The sequence below is a fragment of the Microcaecilia unicolor genome, chromosome 5, assembly GCF_901765095.1.
Source record: "Microcaecilia unicolor chromosome 5, aMicUni1.1, whole genome shotgun sequence".
Lineage (NCBI taxonomy): Eukaryota > Metazoa > Chordata > Amphibia > Gymnophiona > Siphonopidae > Microcaecilia > Microcaecilia unicolor.
In genome coordinates, this window is record NC_044035.1 from 133,548,848 (window position 1) to 133,564,563 (window position 15,716).

General features: G+C 40.7%; 1 protein-coding gene across 1 annotated transcript in view; it reads left to right on the top strand.

Annotated features, from left to right (window-relative positions):
• The window catches only part of GLUD1 (glutamate dehydrogenase 1), a 135,932-nt gene extending 125,206 nt beyond the window's left edge, over nucleotides 1–10,726 (top strand). The window contains exons 12-13 of the mRNA XM_030203300.1: nucleotides 3,016–3,078; nucleotides 8,789–10,726. Of these exons, the coding sequence (XP_030059160.1) occupies nucleotides 3,016–3,078; nucleotides 8,789–8,908 (183 nt within the window). The 3' untranslated portion in view covers nucleotides 8,909–10,726. The remainder of the gene's footprint in view (nucleotides 1–3,015; nucleotides 3,079–8,788) is intronic.
• Nucleotides 10,727–15,716: the final 4,990 nt, after the last annotated feature.

Sequence of the window (15,716 nt, forward strand, 5' to 3'; positions counted from 1 at the left end):
GTTTTTTTTCCCCAAAAATGGCTTGAAATGATAAATGCACAGAGCACAAAAACGTGTTACAAAAAAAAAAAAAATAGATGTTTTGCTCTTTTGAAAATAGTCATGTTTTCTATTCTGATTTGAGACATTTAGCGCAAAATGTCCAAAGTCCAACTTGGACATCATATTAAAAATGCCCCTCCACATGTTCAAGAATCTGTAACTAAGTATAGCTAGCAGCATATGTCCATAATTTAATTTAAAAACAGGAATATATAAGTCCATAATATGTCTGAGTTTAAAATTATCTTCAATAATAGAACATCAAACTGTTAGTGTTTTGGCAAACATATAAAGTGACAGATCTTATAACTGCCCAGGTTCAATAGGAATAAAAATTGAGCTACAATTAGGCAGGCTAAAGCAAGGCCTAAAAAGAATGAAACATAATGTCAGCAACATTGGTTTGTACAGTGCAACAGACCACTGAATCAAGTATGCCCAAAGGAAAGCAGCACACAACAATTGCTATCTTAAAATAATTCTTGGATGAGATTGTATATATAAATTCCAAATCTGAGGGCAACTCAGAGAGCCATGTTTATTTGAGTCAGGAGGATTTCCATGTATAAGCACTGGCTCTTAAAGAACATAAAAGGTATCAAAATTGCCTACAGTATGTTGAGCAGGCATCAGAATGAAAATAAAATCAGTTAAATTAATTATATTATTGAAATCAAAGGACACAGTCAAATCTCAAGAAGGTTCTTGAGAGCAGATATGGTCAGTTATAGAAGTGTCTACATTAACATGGAATCAAGTAGATTATAAATTCTGTCCCACAGAAATTGCCAAATATGTTGATGGTTCTCTTAATAATGACAAAAGCATAGCGATTTCATTAGTATCAAGGGCAAAGTGATCATTGAAAACAAAAGGCAGTTGCACAAGCAATCACAAATATAATAATGGTTCAATAAAGTAACAGTCATCAAACATATCTCATTGGAAAGATGAAACACATCAGAACATATACTCTCCAGATACAGGGCTTAACCGCAATGCTTGTGGATCATCAAAAGTACGAGTAGTAGTATTCAAAGTTACTCATATTCAAGCTGGATAATTAAGGCCATAATAGTTTAGCTGCTTCAGTTTTTCTTGCATTGCTGAGAATAGCTTTTGTTTTTTCTGGATAGGCCTCAGCAGTTCTACCCGCCTATTTAAGAAGTGCTTTTAATCTAGTTGGCTATAAAATTTGGAGAACTTGAGGATATTATAGGATTGTTATAACGATTGGATATGGTATTTAGCATTTACCTTCTCAATGGATGGAGATATGTGGTGGTTCGATTTCAAGTGTTAAGTCAAAGGCGAGATCCAGAAGTTTCAATAACCAATTTTGAATAAAGGTGATCTTTTCCTTTGGTGATATTGTGGTATACTGAGGTATATGTATGGTAGGAACTGTGGTACAGTTGGGGGGAACTTAGAGAGGGAAAGGAGGAAGAAGAGTCAGGTAATGTCCATTGCATTCTTTGGTTATGTTGTGTCGCAAGTGACCGGTATTTTTATGTTGGGTCAGTGCGGTATGCTCCTCTGAACGGGTCTGTCTTTAGTGCTTTCCGAAAATTTAGCTGGTCGAGCATAGTTTTTACTGCTTTTGGCAATGCGTTCCATAGTTGTGCGCTTAGGTAGGAAAAGCTGGTTGCATAGGTGGATTTGTATTTGAATCCTTTGCTGCTTGGGTAGTGGAGGTTTAGATATGATCATGCAGATTTTGTGGTGTTTACATTAAAATGGTAAGGAAACATGATGAAAAAAGCACTGAAAACTCAGGAGCACTTTGTTTTCTGCTCAGCTGAGCGGCGACTTCTGAGCATGCACATTTCTTTAGTCCAAAGATCAGAAATCTAGGAGAACAGTTATTTTGGCACCATCAGATGATGCCTGATTGTGAGTCTGACTCAGTCTTCCTTGTCAGTGGGAGAAAATGTTACAAAGAGTGTGGCCTGGGGCTATAAATTGTATGATTTACTAGTCCTTTCTACCCCTAGCCAGTTAATGGTTCATTCTTAGCACATCTGATGTCATCCATTTATTACTGATGTATTGTAACTTGTGTTCTCTGTAGAAAGTACAGGCAAGCAACTTTTCTTCCTTGGAGGCAGTGTTTTGTAGTTTACAAAATAAAATGAGAATTTTTGTGCATTGTGTTTATGCTCCAGTATATTGCAATAAAAATGTGTGACTTCCAACCTGATAGTTCATATTACTACTGTTAAGTCTAGTTTAATTGAGTTTTTTTTCCCAAGTACCCCCTGTGTTCATCAGAATGTTAGATTAATAGTCTCTATAGGCATAGAAACAAGGGGTAAAGGGGCTGCAGCAGCCATGCGAACTATTCCCTACTAAACATTTTCCTGTCGGCTGCCCTCACTCCTTGGTTTCCATAGGAGCTTCTCCTGCTCAGTTTCAACAGCATTAGCAGCAGAAAGACCAGCTAAGAGGCCTCAGTGTACAGGCGCTCTGCTGGAACCACCTCCATAGCAGCAGGAATATATTACAGGGGTGTGGCTGACATAGCCTTGCACAATGCCCCAACATGAAGACTTCACAGAGCTTTAATGGGTCCTTCTGCTACTACCACTATCATAACCACTAGAGGAGCTGTGATGTGGAGCATGGAAGATAGGGTCATGCCTGGATCATAGATGGTGAAGAGAGAGAGAGGCTGGACCATGTAAGATTGGAAGAGGAGCAAGGAAGAGAGGTTGGCAGATAGTGAGGATGGCAGAAGTGGGCTGTTATTAGGATAGGGATAAGGGGGCTTAGATAACACAGGGATTGGGGATAGAGGTTAGAGAATAGACATATACTGGGCCTGAGAGAAGGCTGCTGGGGGCGAGGTTTGGGTGGTGTAGAGGTGGAGTGGAGCTTGGTCCCCTAAACAAAAAAGATGTTCTGCTCTGAAATTATCTTTTTGGTATCAGAAATATATTTCTAACCCTTGTTCTTCCACATTTTCATTTCCAGGGAGCTTCTGAGAAGGACATTGTGCACTCAGGTCTGGCTTATACTATGGAGCGTTCTGCCAGGGTAAGTGTTTCAAAGCCATGCATGCGCATTCAAATGTTCACCCAATATTAGACCAAATAAAATTTCAGAATGTGATTGCTTTTTTTTTTTTTTTACATTAAGTAACTGATGACATATAACTCTTCTTTCTTTTGAAGCAATGGAACTTTGCAAATTCACATATTCTTAAGATCTACTTGGTTTTACTTATGTTCCTAGCTTTTACTTTAATTAGCTTTGGAAGTATAACAAACTTCAGTTAACAGGTGGAGTTAACACATGGAGTGTTCAGATTTTGGTGGAATCCTGGCACTATGAGCCATATTCAATAGATGGCACTCAAAAATCAACACTCAGCACTATTTTATAAAGGACATTTCTGGTTGACTGGCCTTTAATAGAATAGAACGCACCGCTGATTCCCACATCCAACTTACACCTGCTGAAACCAGGTATAAATCCTGTGGTACAAGTTGGGTGCACATCCCCAGTATGCTGTTACACTGTGCCCAAATTTTCAGGACACCCCTGACCTGGCCATGCCCCGTTTTTGGTTGAACATTATGGGATTTGGGCGCACAGTGTTTGGGTACAACTCCTCCTAATTGACGTCAATTAATGTTCATAATTGATTTATTAGAGTCCAGTTATTGCCTGCTAATGACTTGTTGACCAATTGAATTGGCAGTGCATCTCAGGATCGCTGTTAAATTTGGGCAACCCTTTTGGAATCCGGAGTATGGGTATATGTATGTGCCTATGCTTAAAAAAAGTTTATATACAATAAGAATGATTAGTTGCCTGACCTTGTGCTAAATAATTTATATAGGACAGTCATTGTTAGGATGGGGAAAATATTGCCAAAAGTCTTCATTTCCTTTTCATCCTGCTAGACAAGTCCAGGCCAACAGGTTATGTCCCCCTACCAGCAGATGGAGGCAGAGAAACAACTCTTCCAGTGAAATAGAAGCCTCCAGACGCTTGTGCAGCATCACTTGCACATCCAAGTGTTTTTAGTGGTGGCTCTGCAAGCAAGCAGACCCTCTGCCCTGGAGGAAGCCTGTGCTGGGGAAGAAGTGTATGGGGGATACACTATTAAAATCCCATTTTCACGTTAAATCACATATATTGAAATCACTTGACCTGTGATAGAAATTTCTGAAAAAGATAGGTTGGACAGTTCTTACCTATCCTTTAGAAAAAGATTGAAAACGTAAGCATCAAAGACAAGCCATTCCAAGTTGATACAGATGGTCTCAGTGCTCTGTAATTCAACCTCATTGCAGGAGGAGACCTCAGATGGAAGCCCCTTCTTGGAGAGACTGCAGAAGCTCTCAAAAGTCTTTCTTCTTAGAGCAGTCTTTACAATCCTTTTGTGCCTGTGACCCCCCAAGATCATGGCCAAATAAAATTGTGACCCCTGGATGTGCAGAATAATGATGAACCTACCTGTTTATTATTATTATTTTTATATGTTTTCAGATGTTATATGTTGAAGTGGCGCCATACAGCAGTTGTTAATAAATTCATTGTATATGAAGAGGCTTCACCTGACAAAATTTTAAAAACCATAACTCACAACTTAAAATGAATCCGTGCCATGATCGGGAACTCCTTGACTGATGTTGGGTTGAGGAATTCTTCAGAATTTTCTCATGCAGGCCCAGTGATTCTAGTAGCTCTAAATTGTCACAGGAGGCGCTGGTTTGCAGACCTTATTCATCTCAAAAATGACCCTTTTCTCTGCCCTGGAAGAAAGGTCATCTTTGTCAGGGACCTGTTCTGCTGAAACATCCCACTCCATACTCTTACAACTTGGCTCTTGAGCAGTCTTGATTTAAGACGCAAAGGTTATTCAGAGGAGGTTTATAGCTAGCAATTGATCCACTTTTACCACTTACATTAAAATCTGAGGATTGAATTCTGATGTGTGGAAAGGGCTCTTACATCTGCCATAGCCTATATATATATTTTTTTAATTTTTATTTATTAAATTTCAAATTTTTACAAATGAATATCAATTTGTAAGGTAATACAGAGAAACAATTATAAGGCAATTGAAAAAGATAAATATATCTAATCATAATATTCTGGCTCTTCCTTAGACCACTACAATTATTTGGGGGGAGTGGATTTAGAAAACTAAAAGGAGAATTCAATAAGACAAATCAAAGATTTAAACCATAATTGGCATAGTCCTGTTCTTTATCCCGTCATTCTCTATTCGCTGGTTCAGTTGTTCCAGTCTGACGGCTAGTTGGATTTTTAGAGTCCAGAAAAGTTTTCAGCTGGCTTGGCTCAAAAAACACATATTTAACACCTAATAAACGTATCACACATTTACAGGGATAAACTAATGTAAAAGTTGCGCCCAAAGTTTTTACATCTTCTCTCAGGGTCAAAAACTGTTTTCTTCTTTGCTGGGTCACCTTGGTAACATCAGGATATACCCATATTTTTTGACCGCAAAAGAGTGCAGAGGAATTTTTGAAGTATAGTTTCATGATCATATTTAAGTCCTGCTCAAATACTAAGGATACTATCAAAGTCCCCCGATTAGATATTTCAACCATAGAGTCTTCTAATAATGCGGTTAAATTCTGCAAATCAATATCATTTCTCTGAGGGGCTACGTTCACCATATTTACTGATTGAGGAGCCTCTCCACGTTTCTGAATAGTTGGAAGGTAATAAGGTTTATTACAAGGGGGAATATCTTTAGGAGAAAGCTTCAGAATCTCTTGTAAATATTTTTTGAAGAAATCATAAGATGATAATGCTGGTGAAATTGGAAAATTCAGTAGTCTAAGTGTAAGACGTCGATTAAAGTTCTCAATTTGCTCTATTTTGCGAGATGTTAATATTTTATCTTTGACCAAAGTGTCCACAGTCAATTTCACCGTATTTACCTTCTCTTTTACCTGAGATACTTGATTTGTTATGTCTGTTTTAATTTTATCAAACGCATCCGACATTGTAGACAGTTTACTCACTATTGCAGACATTTCTTTAGTAGATTTAGCGACCTCAGCTGAAAGTCCCCGGACCGGTTGCCAAATAGCCGTCAGGGTAACCTCCTGTGGGGCTTCTTGCTCCAGTATACTTCCTTCTGCTTGTCCAGGGGAGGAACCGCCGATCAGGCTCAAACTGTCGGCGTCTTCCGTCTCAGCTTGGCCTACTAACCCCGCCCTGGAACTTGCAGGACACGGAGGTCGCGTCAGCTCTGGCGGCGATAGCGTGGTATCAGGCCCCAAGATAGATGTCGCTCCTTCGGCATCACTCAGCGTGGGACTCGCCAAACCCTGTTCCACCGGGAAGCTTGTCATGTAGCGGTCTAGGGTCTGCTGGATCGGAGACGAGGTAAAGGCAATCGGCGGTTGCCTTTTAATCGCCACTTTCCGCTTAGTATGAGGCATTTCAACACAGGAAGAATAAGAGTGAGGTATTTCCAGCAGGCTCCCAAGACGCCAAGCTAGGACGCCATCTTGCCACTCCCCTGCCATAGCCTATATTTTAACCTTCCTGCAAGGTGGCCTTCATATAGGGTTAGCCTTTATTGTCCTTAGAAGTTCAAGTGGCAGTTTTTTTAGATGTTTTTCTATGAAGTCCATCAGAAGTGCGGACAAATCACAAGGGGGGGAGTGTTAAGGGTGTGATCTGGACATTCCTAACACGGACGTTTTTCTTCCAAAATGGAAGAAAACAAAATCATCCAGGGTTATAAGTTGGACGTTTTGGTCTAGACCTGTTTTTTAAAATGAATAAACCATAAAAAAGTGCCTTAAATGACCAGATGACCACGGGGGAATTGGGGATGACACCTCTTACTTCCCCAGCGGTCACTAACTCTCTACCGCCCCCCAAAAATGTGATTAAAAGCATTACTTTCCAGCCTCTATGCCAGCCTCCGATGTTATCCTCAGGTCCATTAGAGCAGCATGCAGTGGTGAGTGCAGTGCACTGGAGACAGGTGGACCCAAGCCCATACCTCCCCTTACCCTGTGGTGGAAACTGTGAGCCCTCTAAAACTCACCAGAAACCCACTGTACCCAAATATAGATGCCCCTTCACTCATAAGGGTTATTGTAGTGGTGTACAGTTGGTGATAGTGGGTTTTGGGGGGCTCAGCACACAAGATAAGGGAGCAACGGTGAGATGTGTACCTGAGAGTATTTATTGCTCTCCTGGGATGTCTGTGTGGCCTGTTTTCTATGAATGCTGGCTCCTCCTACACCCCAGTGGCTTGGTTTTGTGCGTTTTTCGCTTGGACGTTTTTTTGTTGTTTTTTTCCAAACATGGACCAAAAAGATAAACGCACAGAGCACAAAAACATCTAGCAAATAGCAAGTTTCAGAAAAGTTTCTGTTTTGAAAATGTTTATATTCCCCACTTGAATTTTGGATGTTTTCAGCAAAACGTCCAAAGTAGGACTTAGACGTCATATTGAAAATGCCCCTCATTGTCATTCGCAATACTGACTGCTATATGATGCCCTTTCACTCCACATCTGCTGGCAGGCAGGCACAACCTACATGTCCTGGACTGGTTTGGTAGGATTAAAGGAAAGAAAACCAACAAGAATAATTTTTCTTTAATATCATTTCTTCCTATAGCTTTAATTATTTTATTCTTGGCTTGCTAACATGGTGTTAAAGTTTATACTAGGTTTCGGGTGTCAGATCAGAAATCTTACACACTGGGTAATCGCCATCCTGAACTCGGATCAGTAAAATTTCATAGGCTGATTAAGTTCAGATTCAGTCTTGGCACGACAGATCTCCCCAGATATCTGGAGGTGTATGAACACCTCAAGATGTTTTCCTTTTTAGAGGAAAGATTATAGTTTGTAGACACTTTATGGCTGTATTAATTTTTTTAAATTTGTGCTTGTAGCAGACGGAGAGAATGTTGCTGTAAATTTCAGCATAAATGTTACAGGTGGTGTATAGTTCCCCCCATAAAAAGGATGTACATTGAGCACCTGCATAATTGTTAATAAAATAATCTTGGCATTTCCTAAAGGTCAGGGTAGTTTAGTAATAGCAGTGCTCTGGGAGACCTGGTAGAAATGCAGGAGAGGTAATGGTTCTCCATGTTATAATGTAGTGAGTAGGGTGGTGTGTTTTTTTTTTAAATTTGGGTTTTAATTATGTTGTTCTGGCTGTATATAATTTTGTAAAGAGCATTCATAAAACATTAGTTTTAATTGTGGTATATAAAAAACACTTCCAAAAAAGAAAAAGGGGACCCTTCTACTACAGGTTAGGTTGCACTAAGAGCCAAATTGCCCAATGGCCTGTAGGTATAAAATAGGTTGTGCAGCATTTAGCATGTGCTAGTGTCCATTAACGCATGCTAAGCTTTAGTAAGAGCTTCATAGTAGTGCTTTATAAAAGCAGCATGCAGATTCATGAATTGGTATCCTTCAGTATTTGGAGGCAAACATGGCATCCCCCACCCCTACTCCCACCCAGAATCTTATAAAGCTAAATCTAACACAACAATCCTATTCTGGCATTTATAAGGCTGCTTCACTCAACTCTTGGGACTGTCTTTCTTCTATGTTTGTGCAGCGCTGCGTATGCCTTGTAGCGCTATAGAAATGCTAAATATTAGTAGTAGTAGTCTTATGCATACTTTAATGTAACTTTTAATGCACATGCCAGTATTATGTTTATAGGGTTTGAGAAGCCAGTCCCATAAAGTTTAATGCATTCTCTATTCATTTCAGCAAATCATGCGTACTGCCATGAAGTATAACTTGGGTTTGGACCTGAGAACAGCTGCCTATGTGAATGCAATTGAGAAGGTGTTCAAAGTATACAACGAGGCTGGCCTGACCTTCACATAAGCTTCTACCTGCAAGCCTATGATTTTGGCACATTGCTGTTTCTTATACAGAATCGTTTCACGTTTACATATAACTGTAGAATCCTTCTTCCTTACCTATGATTTATTACAGTGGATTCTGAGTCTAAAATAGCTTCTGTCCAAACTTTATTTAAGACTTTTTTTAAAAAATAAATACCTATGTATTAAGGTATAAAAGCCCATTGATCTAAAGATAACTGATCCCATCTGCACTTCTGTGGCCATTCTGGGTGTGTCACTTAAACATGTATATGTTGTTGGTCACCTGCTAGGCTGTCTGCCTCTGAAATCAGGTAGTTGATGGGTAGTTATGGGCTTTTTATTAAATACACTATTGCTTATTGCCAGCAGATGAGATGCTCTCCACATGCACAAAAATACAAATCCTGCAGGATATTTATCCTACTTTAAACAATGCTGCATTAAACAGTACCTGTTGGAGCTATTTTAGAAATGGCCCCAGATTAATCCATTTTCCCAGATTTTTTTTTTTTTTTTTTGTCAGATAAGTCCTTTATTTTCTCTTTTGAAATTGGAGAAATAAAAATGTACAGGGTATGAATATGAGTGAAATATTTTATGCAGTTTGGGTGAGTGGGAGAGTCCTTGGTACCAAAACACTTTTGAAGAAGAAGGGGTGCTTTATTGTTTTCGCAAAGGACTATATGTACCAAGGTACTTAATAGGAATATGAACAAGACTTTAAACTGTCTTTCGTCCACACATTTTTTTCACAGCATAAGTCCTGATATATGAAAGGGGTTTTCCAATTTTTTATATTGATGGGGGGGAAATGCTTAGCCCCTAATGTAGTTTTTGTAGATTATTTTTTAATAGCATATTGATGTTAGCACCTCAGGAAAACCTGGTTCAATGTGCTGTAACAAAGTGAACTCGACTACCTTCAGTTTTGTTTTGTTTTTAGTTGATGCCAAGTAATTATATGGCACCTAAGTGATTATCTACACATTTTTCATTCTGGTTCTCTGTGGGCTGTTTTAAATCCATACTTTTGTCACAGGACTGCCTTTAATTGTGTATTACATCTAACCTTCAACTCGATGCTATATGAAATATTCCTGGTAGACCTTTAGTTTGAAGGGAACTAGTATTTTTGTATCCTGAAATGATATATCATCCATAGTCTAAATCCATTCCTTATACGGTTTAAGAAAGCTGGTTCTGTTGTACTAGTCTTCAGCAAAACCATTGTCATGTTAAGCCATCAAAGGGTTGCTGAATTTTAATTAAAGCATATTAATATGAAAGAATGTAACAATGTATTACATTTTTATTTCTAGTTTATTTTACCTATTTTGAGTCTTTCAGAACACTTGGATATTAAGCCCCAGCACACACAAAATGGTAGTAATAAATTGAGTTTGACCTGTAGCCCATTTTGTCCAGTTAACGTGAGCCAAATTTAATCTATTTTTGCCCATCTCTAAATTGGAATAGTGATCAAGTGTTATTTTTAAATTAATGCTAACGAGGTGTTCTGGAAGATATTCTGGTTCAAGTGAGGCAGGTGTATTTCTTTTTACTTTATCCTGAAACCTTTCACTTTGAACATAATGAAGTATAACAAAAGTTAACCTAGAAGGCATTCTTGTTCAGTTTCTAGTCAAGGCATTTTATACATAAAGTAGTCCCAAAGATGCACCAGATATTTATGCAATTAGTATCAACCTTTTAAAAACATAAATATGAAAGCTTATGCATTTTTCTAACTTCTTTGTAACTGCATGAGAAAGCAGTATATATAAGCAGTTATTAAAAGCTGACCTTGCCAATCCTACTATACTGACCTTTGGTTTTTATTTTTAGTGTTTTAACGTGAGCTGTTTTTCATTCAGAGCAATTTTTCACCCTAGGTGTAAAGTCTGCTATGTTATACAACCCTTTAATTTTCAGTGGATGGACATTTCCAAAATTTATATAGGACCTGTATGATAGAGGCTATTCAGGCCTCTAAGACTTGTAGCTTCTAAGTCTTATATCCTGACATAGTAACATAGTAGATGACAGCAGAAAAAGACCTGCATGGTCCATCCAGTCTGCCCAACAAGATAAACTCACATTTGCTACTTTTTGTGTATACCTTACCTTGATTTGTACGTGTCCTTTTCCAGGCACAGACCGTATAAGTCTGCCCAGCACTATCCCCGCCTCCCACCACCGGTTCTGGCACAGACCGAAAAGTCTGCCCAGCACTATCCCCGCCTCCAAACCACCAGTCCCACTTCCCACCACCGGCTCTGGCACAGACCGTATAAGTCTGCCCAGCACCATCTCCGTCTCCCGCCACCGGCTTTGCCACCCAATCTCGTCTAAGCTCCTTAGGATCCATTCCTTCTGAGCAGGATTCCTTTATGTTTATCCCACGCATGTTTGAATTCCGTTACCGTTTTCGTTTCCACCACCTCCCGCGGGAGGGCATTCCAAGCATCCACTACTCTCTCCGTCAAAAAATACTTCCTGACGTATAATCTCGGAACACCAGTTCACATCTGAAGACTCTATCTCTCTGAAAGCCCTTTATTTGAATAACACAATGTTTACTCACAGTCAACTGTAGATCAGAGGTTTCCGTGATTCTGAAAACAACATTAGCTCAGAGCTGGTTGAATGGAGTACAATATCTTTTTTAGTAAAATATATTCAAGGTAAAAAGGGTCAGATGCACTAAACCTAACGAGCCAGCAACGTGGGTTTTAAACTGGTTCTAGCCAGTTTAGCGCACAAGTAGTAAACCGGGGACATGAACAAAAGGGCATTTTCCTGTCACGGTAGCAGCTAACGAAAAAGGAATGCAAATGATCCAAAGGCTATTATAATGAGCTGCACTACCGTTGCAAGGCTATTATAATGAGATTCACTACCATTTTCCGATCCCCTTACTGTGGAAAACCTAATGGGAGGTCTACACCTCTCGTTGGGGCAAAGGAAAGAATCGGAAGAAAAAAAATGTCATTAGGGACGTCCTTTTTGGACGTCCTTCACTCAACCCCCCCCCCCCCCTAAAAAGACGTCCTTTTGAACGTCCTTCACCTGTAACAAAAAAACCCACTTGTAGGACCCCACTCCAAAAAAGACGTCCTTTTTGGACATCCTTCACTGCGTGATCCCGTTTAGCTCAGCTGAGAGAGACCTGGAGGTCTCTTAGCCAATCACAGCGCATTTAGCTGAGCTAAACGTGTTGTGATTGGCTGAGAGAGACCTTGGGGTGGAAGATGGACGGGTGTCGAAGACATGGATGGTGGACGTCCTCAACTGCACTCTCCTGCTAGGATCACGGAAGGGAGGAACCCGAGCCGCATCGGAGCCTTCCTGCAGCAGGCCATGGAAGGGGTGAGTGGCGCGGCATCTTCCTTTCCCAATGGGAACAGACCTTGCCAACTAGCAACAGCATAACCAATCATATAACAGTTCTATGCAGACAGGCTAATGAAGTCACGTTGTCTGATAACTACACCCACCACAATGCAACGCTCATGTAACTCTGCAGTGAGAATGACAGTGTCACACCCACCCCAGAGCCACATTACAATCAGGGAAAGGCTGTCAGAGGACAGAACAGAGGCTACCATAGTATACGCTTTTTAGCTAACTTTATAAAGGTTTTTTCAGATGTCTATGCATGTAAAATGTTTTTTATAAATTTACATTATTTATAGAAGTATGAGCAATGACAAGAATGTATGTACTTGCATGTGAATCTCATGTAGGTGTATTTGGAATATAGATTTTCAGCAGAGCACAGTTGTCATAATTTAGGCAGTCACACCCATTGCACACATACCAGCTTCTGAGCTGGTGTAAATGTACATGGGTTCATTATAACTACAATTTTCTCCTGGATTTGTGCTAGTATTTTATAAAGATACATTAAAATGCCTTTATAAAATAGGACCAAAATAGTTGTCCACGTGGCCTTTCCATCTAGGTAACCTGTTGTACATAGAGTAATTTTACAAACTGTTAGCAGCGGAAGATGGTCACACAGTCGCCCTCACTGGACGATCAGAGTGCTAAGGTAAGCCTGGGGAGGTGTTGGGAGGGCCATTTTAGGGGTAGAGGTGGAAGGGAGGTAGGGGGCTGTTTCAGCGGCCAGGAGGGGGCTCCCATGACTCAATAGTTATACAGGTCCTGGTTGATATTCAGTGCCAGGTCCCGTATAGCTAAACAACCAAACTTTAGGATGGCTTAACTATGTGAGCTCCAGCACTAAATATTGCCGGCACCTGCGTAACTGTTGAATGGGTAGGAAAATATACATGTTGTGACAATCCCAAGTCAGTTTGGAAAGTAATAAAGTGTGAAGGTCTCGGGAGACTGATATTTTCTACATGGATATTGAAATCACCTAATACTATTAAATTAGACAATATAGTGGATGTATCTGCTAATGTTTAATAGACAAGCTCCCAATCAGCAGAAGTGACAAAAGAGGGACAATAAATAAGAAATATGTGGACTGTAGGTTGCCGTTGATTCGAACTAAAAGAACTTCAGAATATGGAAAACAAAAGTAGGTCTTTCCCTTATTTAGCATATCAGAGTGGATAAGAGCCAGACCTTCTCTCTTTTTTCACTGTCTACTGGCATAAAAGACATGGTGAGAAGGGAGTAAGCTCCAAATTATCTATACTTGTTCCCCTGGGCAATACCTGGTCTCAACAAAGCATAAAATATGCAATCTGTGATCAAGTAACAAATATGAAATTAAATGAGACTTGGAAAAAGAGAATGACAATTAAGCAACCTGCAGGCAAGATTAATATTCGACAAATCAGAGGGATGAGGGGTGCAGTATTATAAATGTGAAAAGTTGATTGTACAGGCATTTGAAATTGAAAACTGAGGAGCTGGGGAATGTCCATATAAAGCAGGAATAGCATGTGAGTCAGACAGCAGAAAAGACATGGGATAAGTTGAAGAAAAATGCCCATAAAGATGAGCACTAAAAACAGAGGGACCAGAAGCAACAAATTCAGAGGACAGATAAGCCGTGCTGTAGGTGCGTACACTTTTTAGCATGTTCTAATGATAAGAGACACCCATTATATTCCTATGGATGTCTCTAGCATTAGCACGTGCTAAAAAGTGCATGCCTACAGCGCAGCTTAGTAAACAGAGCCCTTGTGGGCCATCAAATACTTATTTCCGCTCCCCCTAAGGAGCACGTCCTGCTCCTTATGCATGCACCCATGGCATTTGCCGCAGTGGAGCAAACAGCGCAACCAGACTGCTTAATATAATTACTTTAAATTGCTCCAAAATGTGCCAGGTCATATGACCTGGAAGAGGAACCAAGGAGTTTGCTTCATGAAGGGCTTGTTTTTATTGAAACCTCTCATCAACTCTCCTGATGGTGTCATGTGATCTCAATCTTGTCCTTACTCAGCTGATGAAAACTTCATTTGATTTGCTAGATTCCTTCCACCTGAAGTATCTGATCTTGGATGGTCTTGTTTTTGATGTTGGTCACTTCAGCCCACAGGGTCAGTGAGCTCCAGACTTTAGTACCTGATCCACCTTATACAAAAGTTTACACTAACAGAGCAGACCTGCCAAGTCTCCCGCATGCAGTGGGTCATTTCCCGTACTCCCGCTCGTCTCTGTGCCCTTGGAGGAGCAGGAAGTTGACATCGACTTCCTGCTTCGCTCCGGGGACAAAGAGCGGAGGAGAGAGGAGCGTCTGCAGAGCAGACAGCCCATGCCTGAAGGCTGCTGCGGCCCTGAACTTGCTTTTTTAATTTTTTTGTTAGCTCCTTTTTTTTTTTTTTTTTTTTGTTGCGGCCACTGCTGCTCAACAGGAAAAGCAGCACTGACCAGGAAACTAATATCAGGTGCAAGGGGGAGCGGGAGGCAGGAGGTAGAATAGAGAGAGTGGGCAGTGGGGAGAGAAGGAGGGGACATGGAGAAGGGCTGGAGAAAGAGAGAACCTGCTGAAGATAAGGATGGAGAGAAAGGGGGGATCCTGACTGCGAGCAGAAAGAGGGAAGACGCTGGAAGGAAGGGTAGGGAGAGAAACAGGAGAGACATTGAAGGATGGGGAGAGAGTGGGGACATGATGAATGGAAAAGGGTACAGAGAGACGCTGGATGGAAAGAATGGGATAGAGAGAAAGGGACACGATGGAAGGATCGGGAGAGGGGGTAGACGGAAGGATAAGGAAAGAGGGAAGGGATGGGGCGAGAAAGGGAAAACGGAGAGAAAGAGGGAAGACGCTGGATAGAAGGATAGGGAGAGAAAGGGGAGATGGATGAAAGGATGTAGAGAGAAAGGGGAGATACTGGAAGGAAAAGGGTAGACACCGGATAGAAGGAGGGAAGAGAGAGACACTAGATGGAAGGATCAGGAGAGAGGGTAGATAGGTGGAAGGATGGGGAGAGAAAGAGGGAAGACAGATGAAAGGGTGGGAAGAAAAAGGAGATACTGGATGGAAGGATGCAGAAAGAAAGAGGGGAGACACTGGAAGGATGGGGAGAGAAAGAGGGGAGCTACTGGATGGAAAGGGGGAGAGGACAGAGTAGTGAAAGACTGGAGAATAAGAGGAAGGGGCATGGGGAGACAAGGGTGAGGAAAAGATGAAAAGCCATAGGTGGATGAGGAAATTAAAGAATGGGTAGTAAGAATGAATTAAATCTGGACAGAGGCAGAAAAATATTGAAGAAAACAAAGAAAAAGGAGAGAAAAATGACAAATGGACAAGAAACCCTGGCAAGAGAGTTAAGAGAAGACAAAGGAAAGCAGAATCAAGAGACTGGGAGCAACAGAAGAAG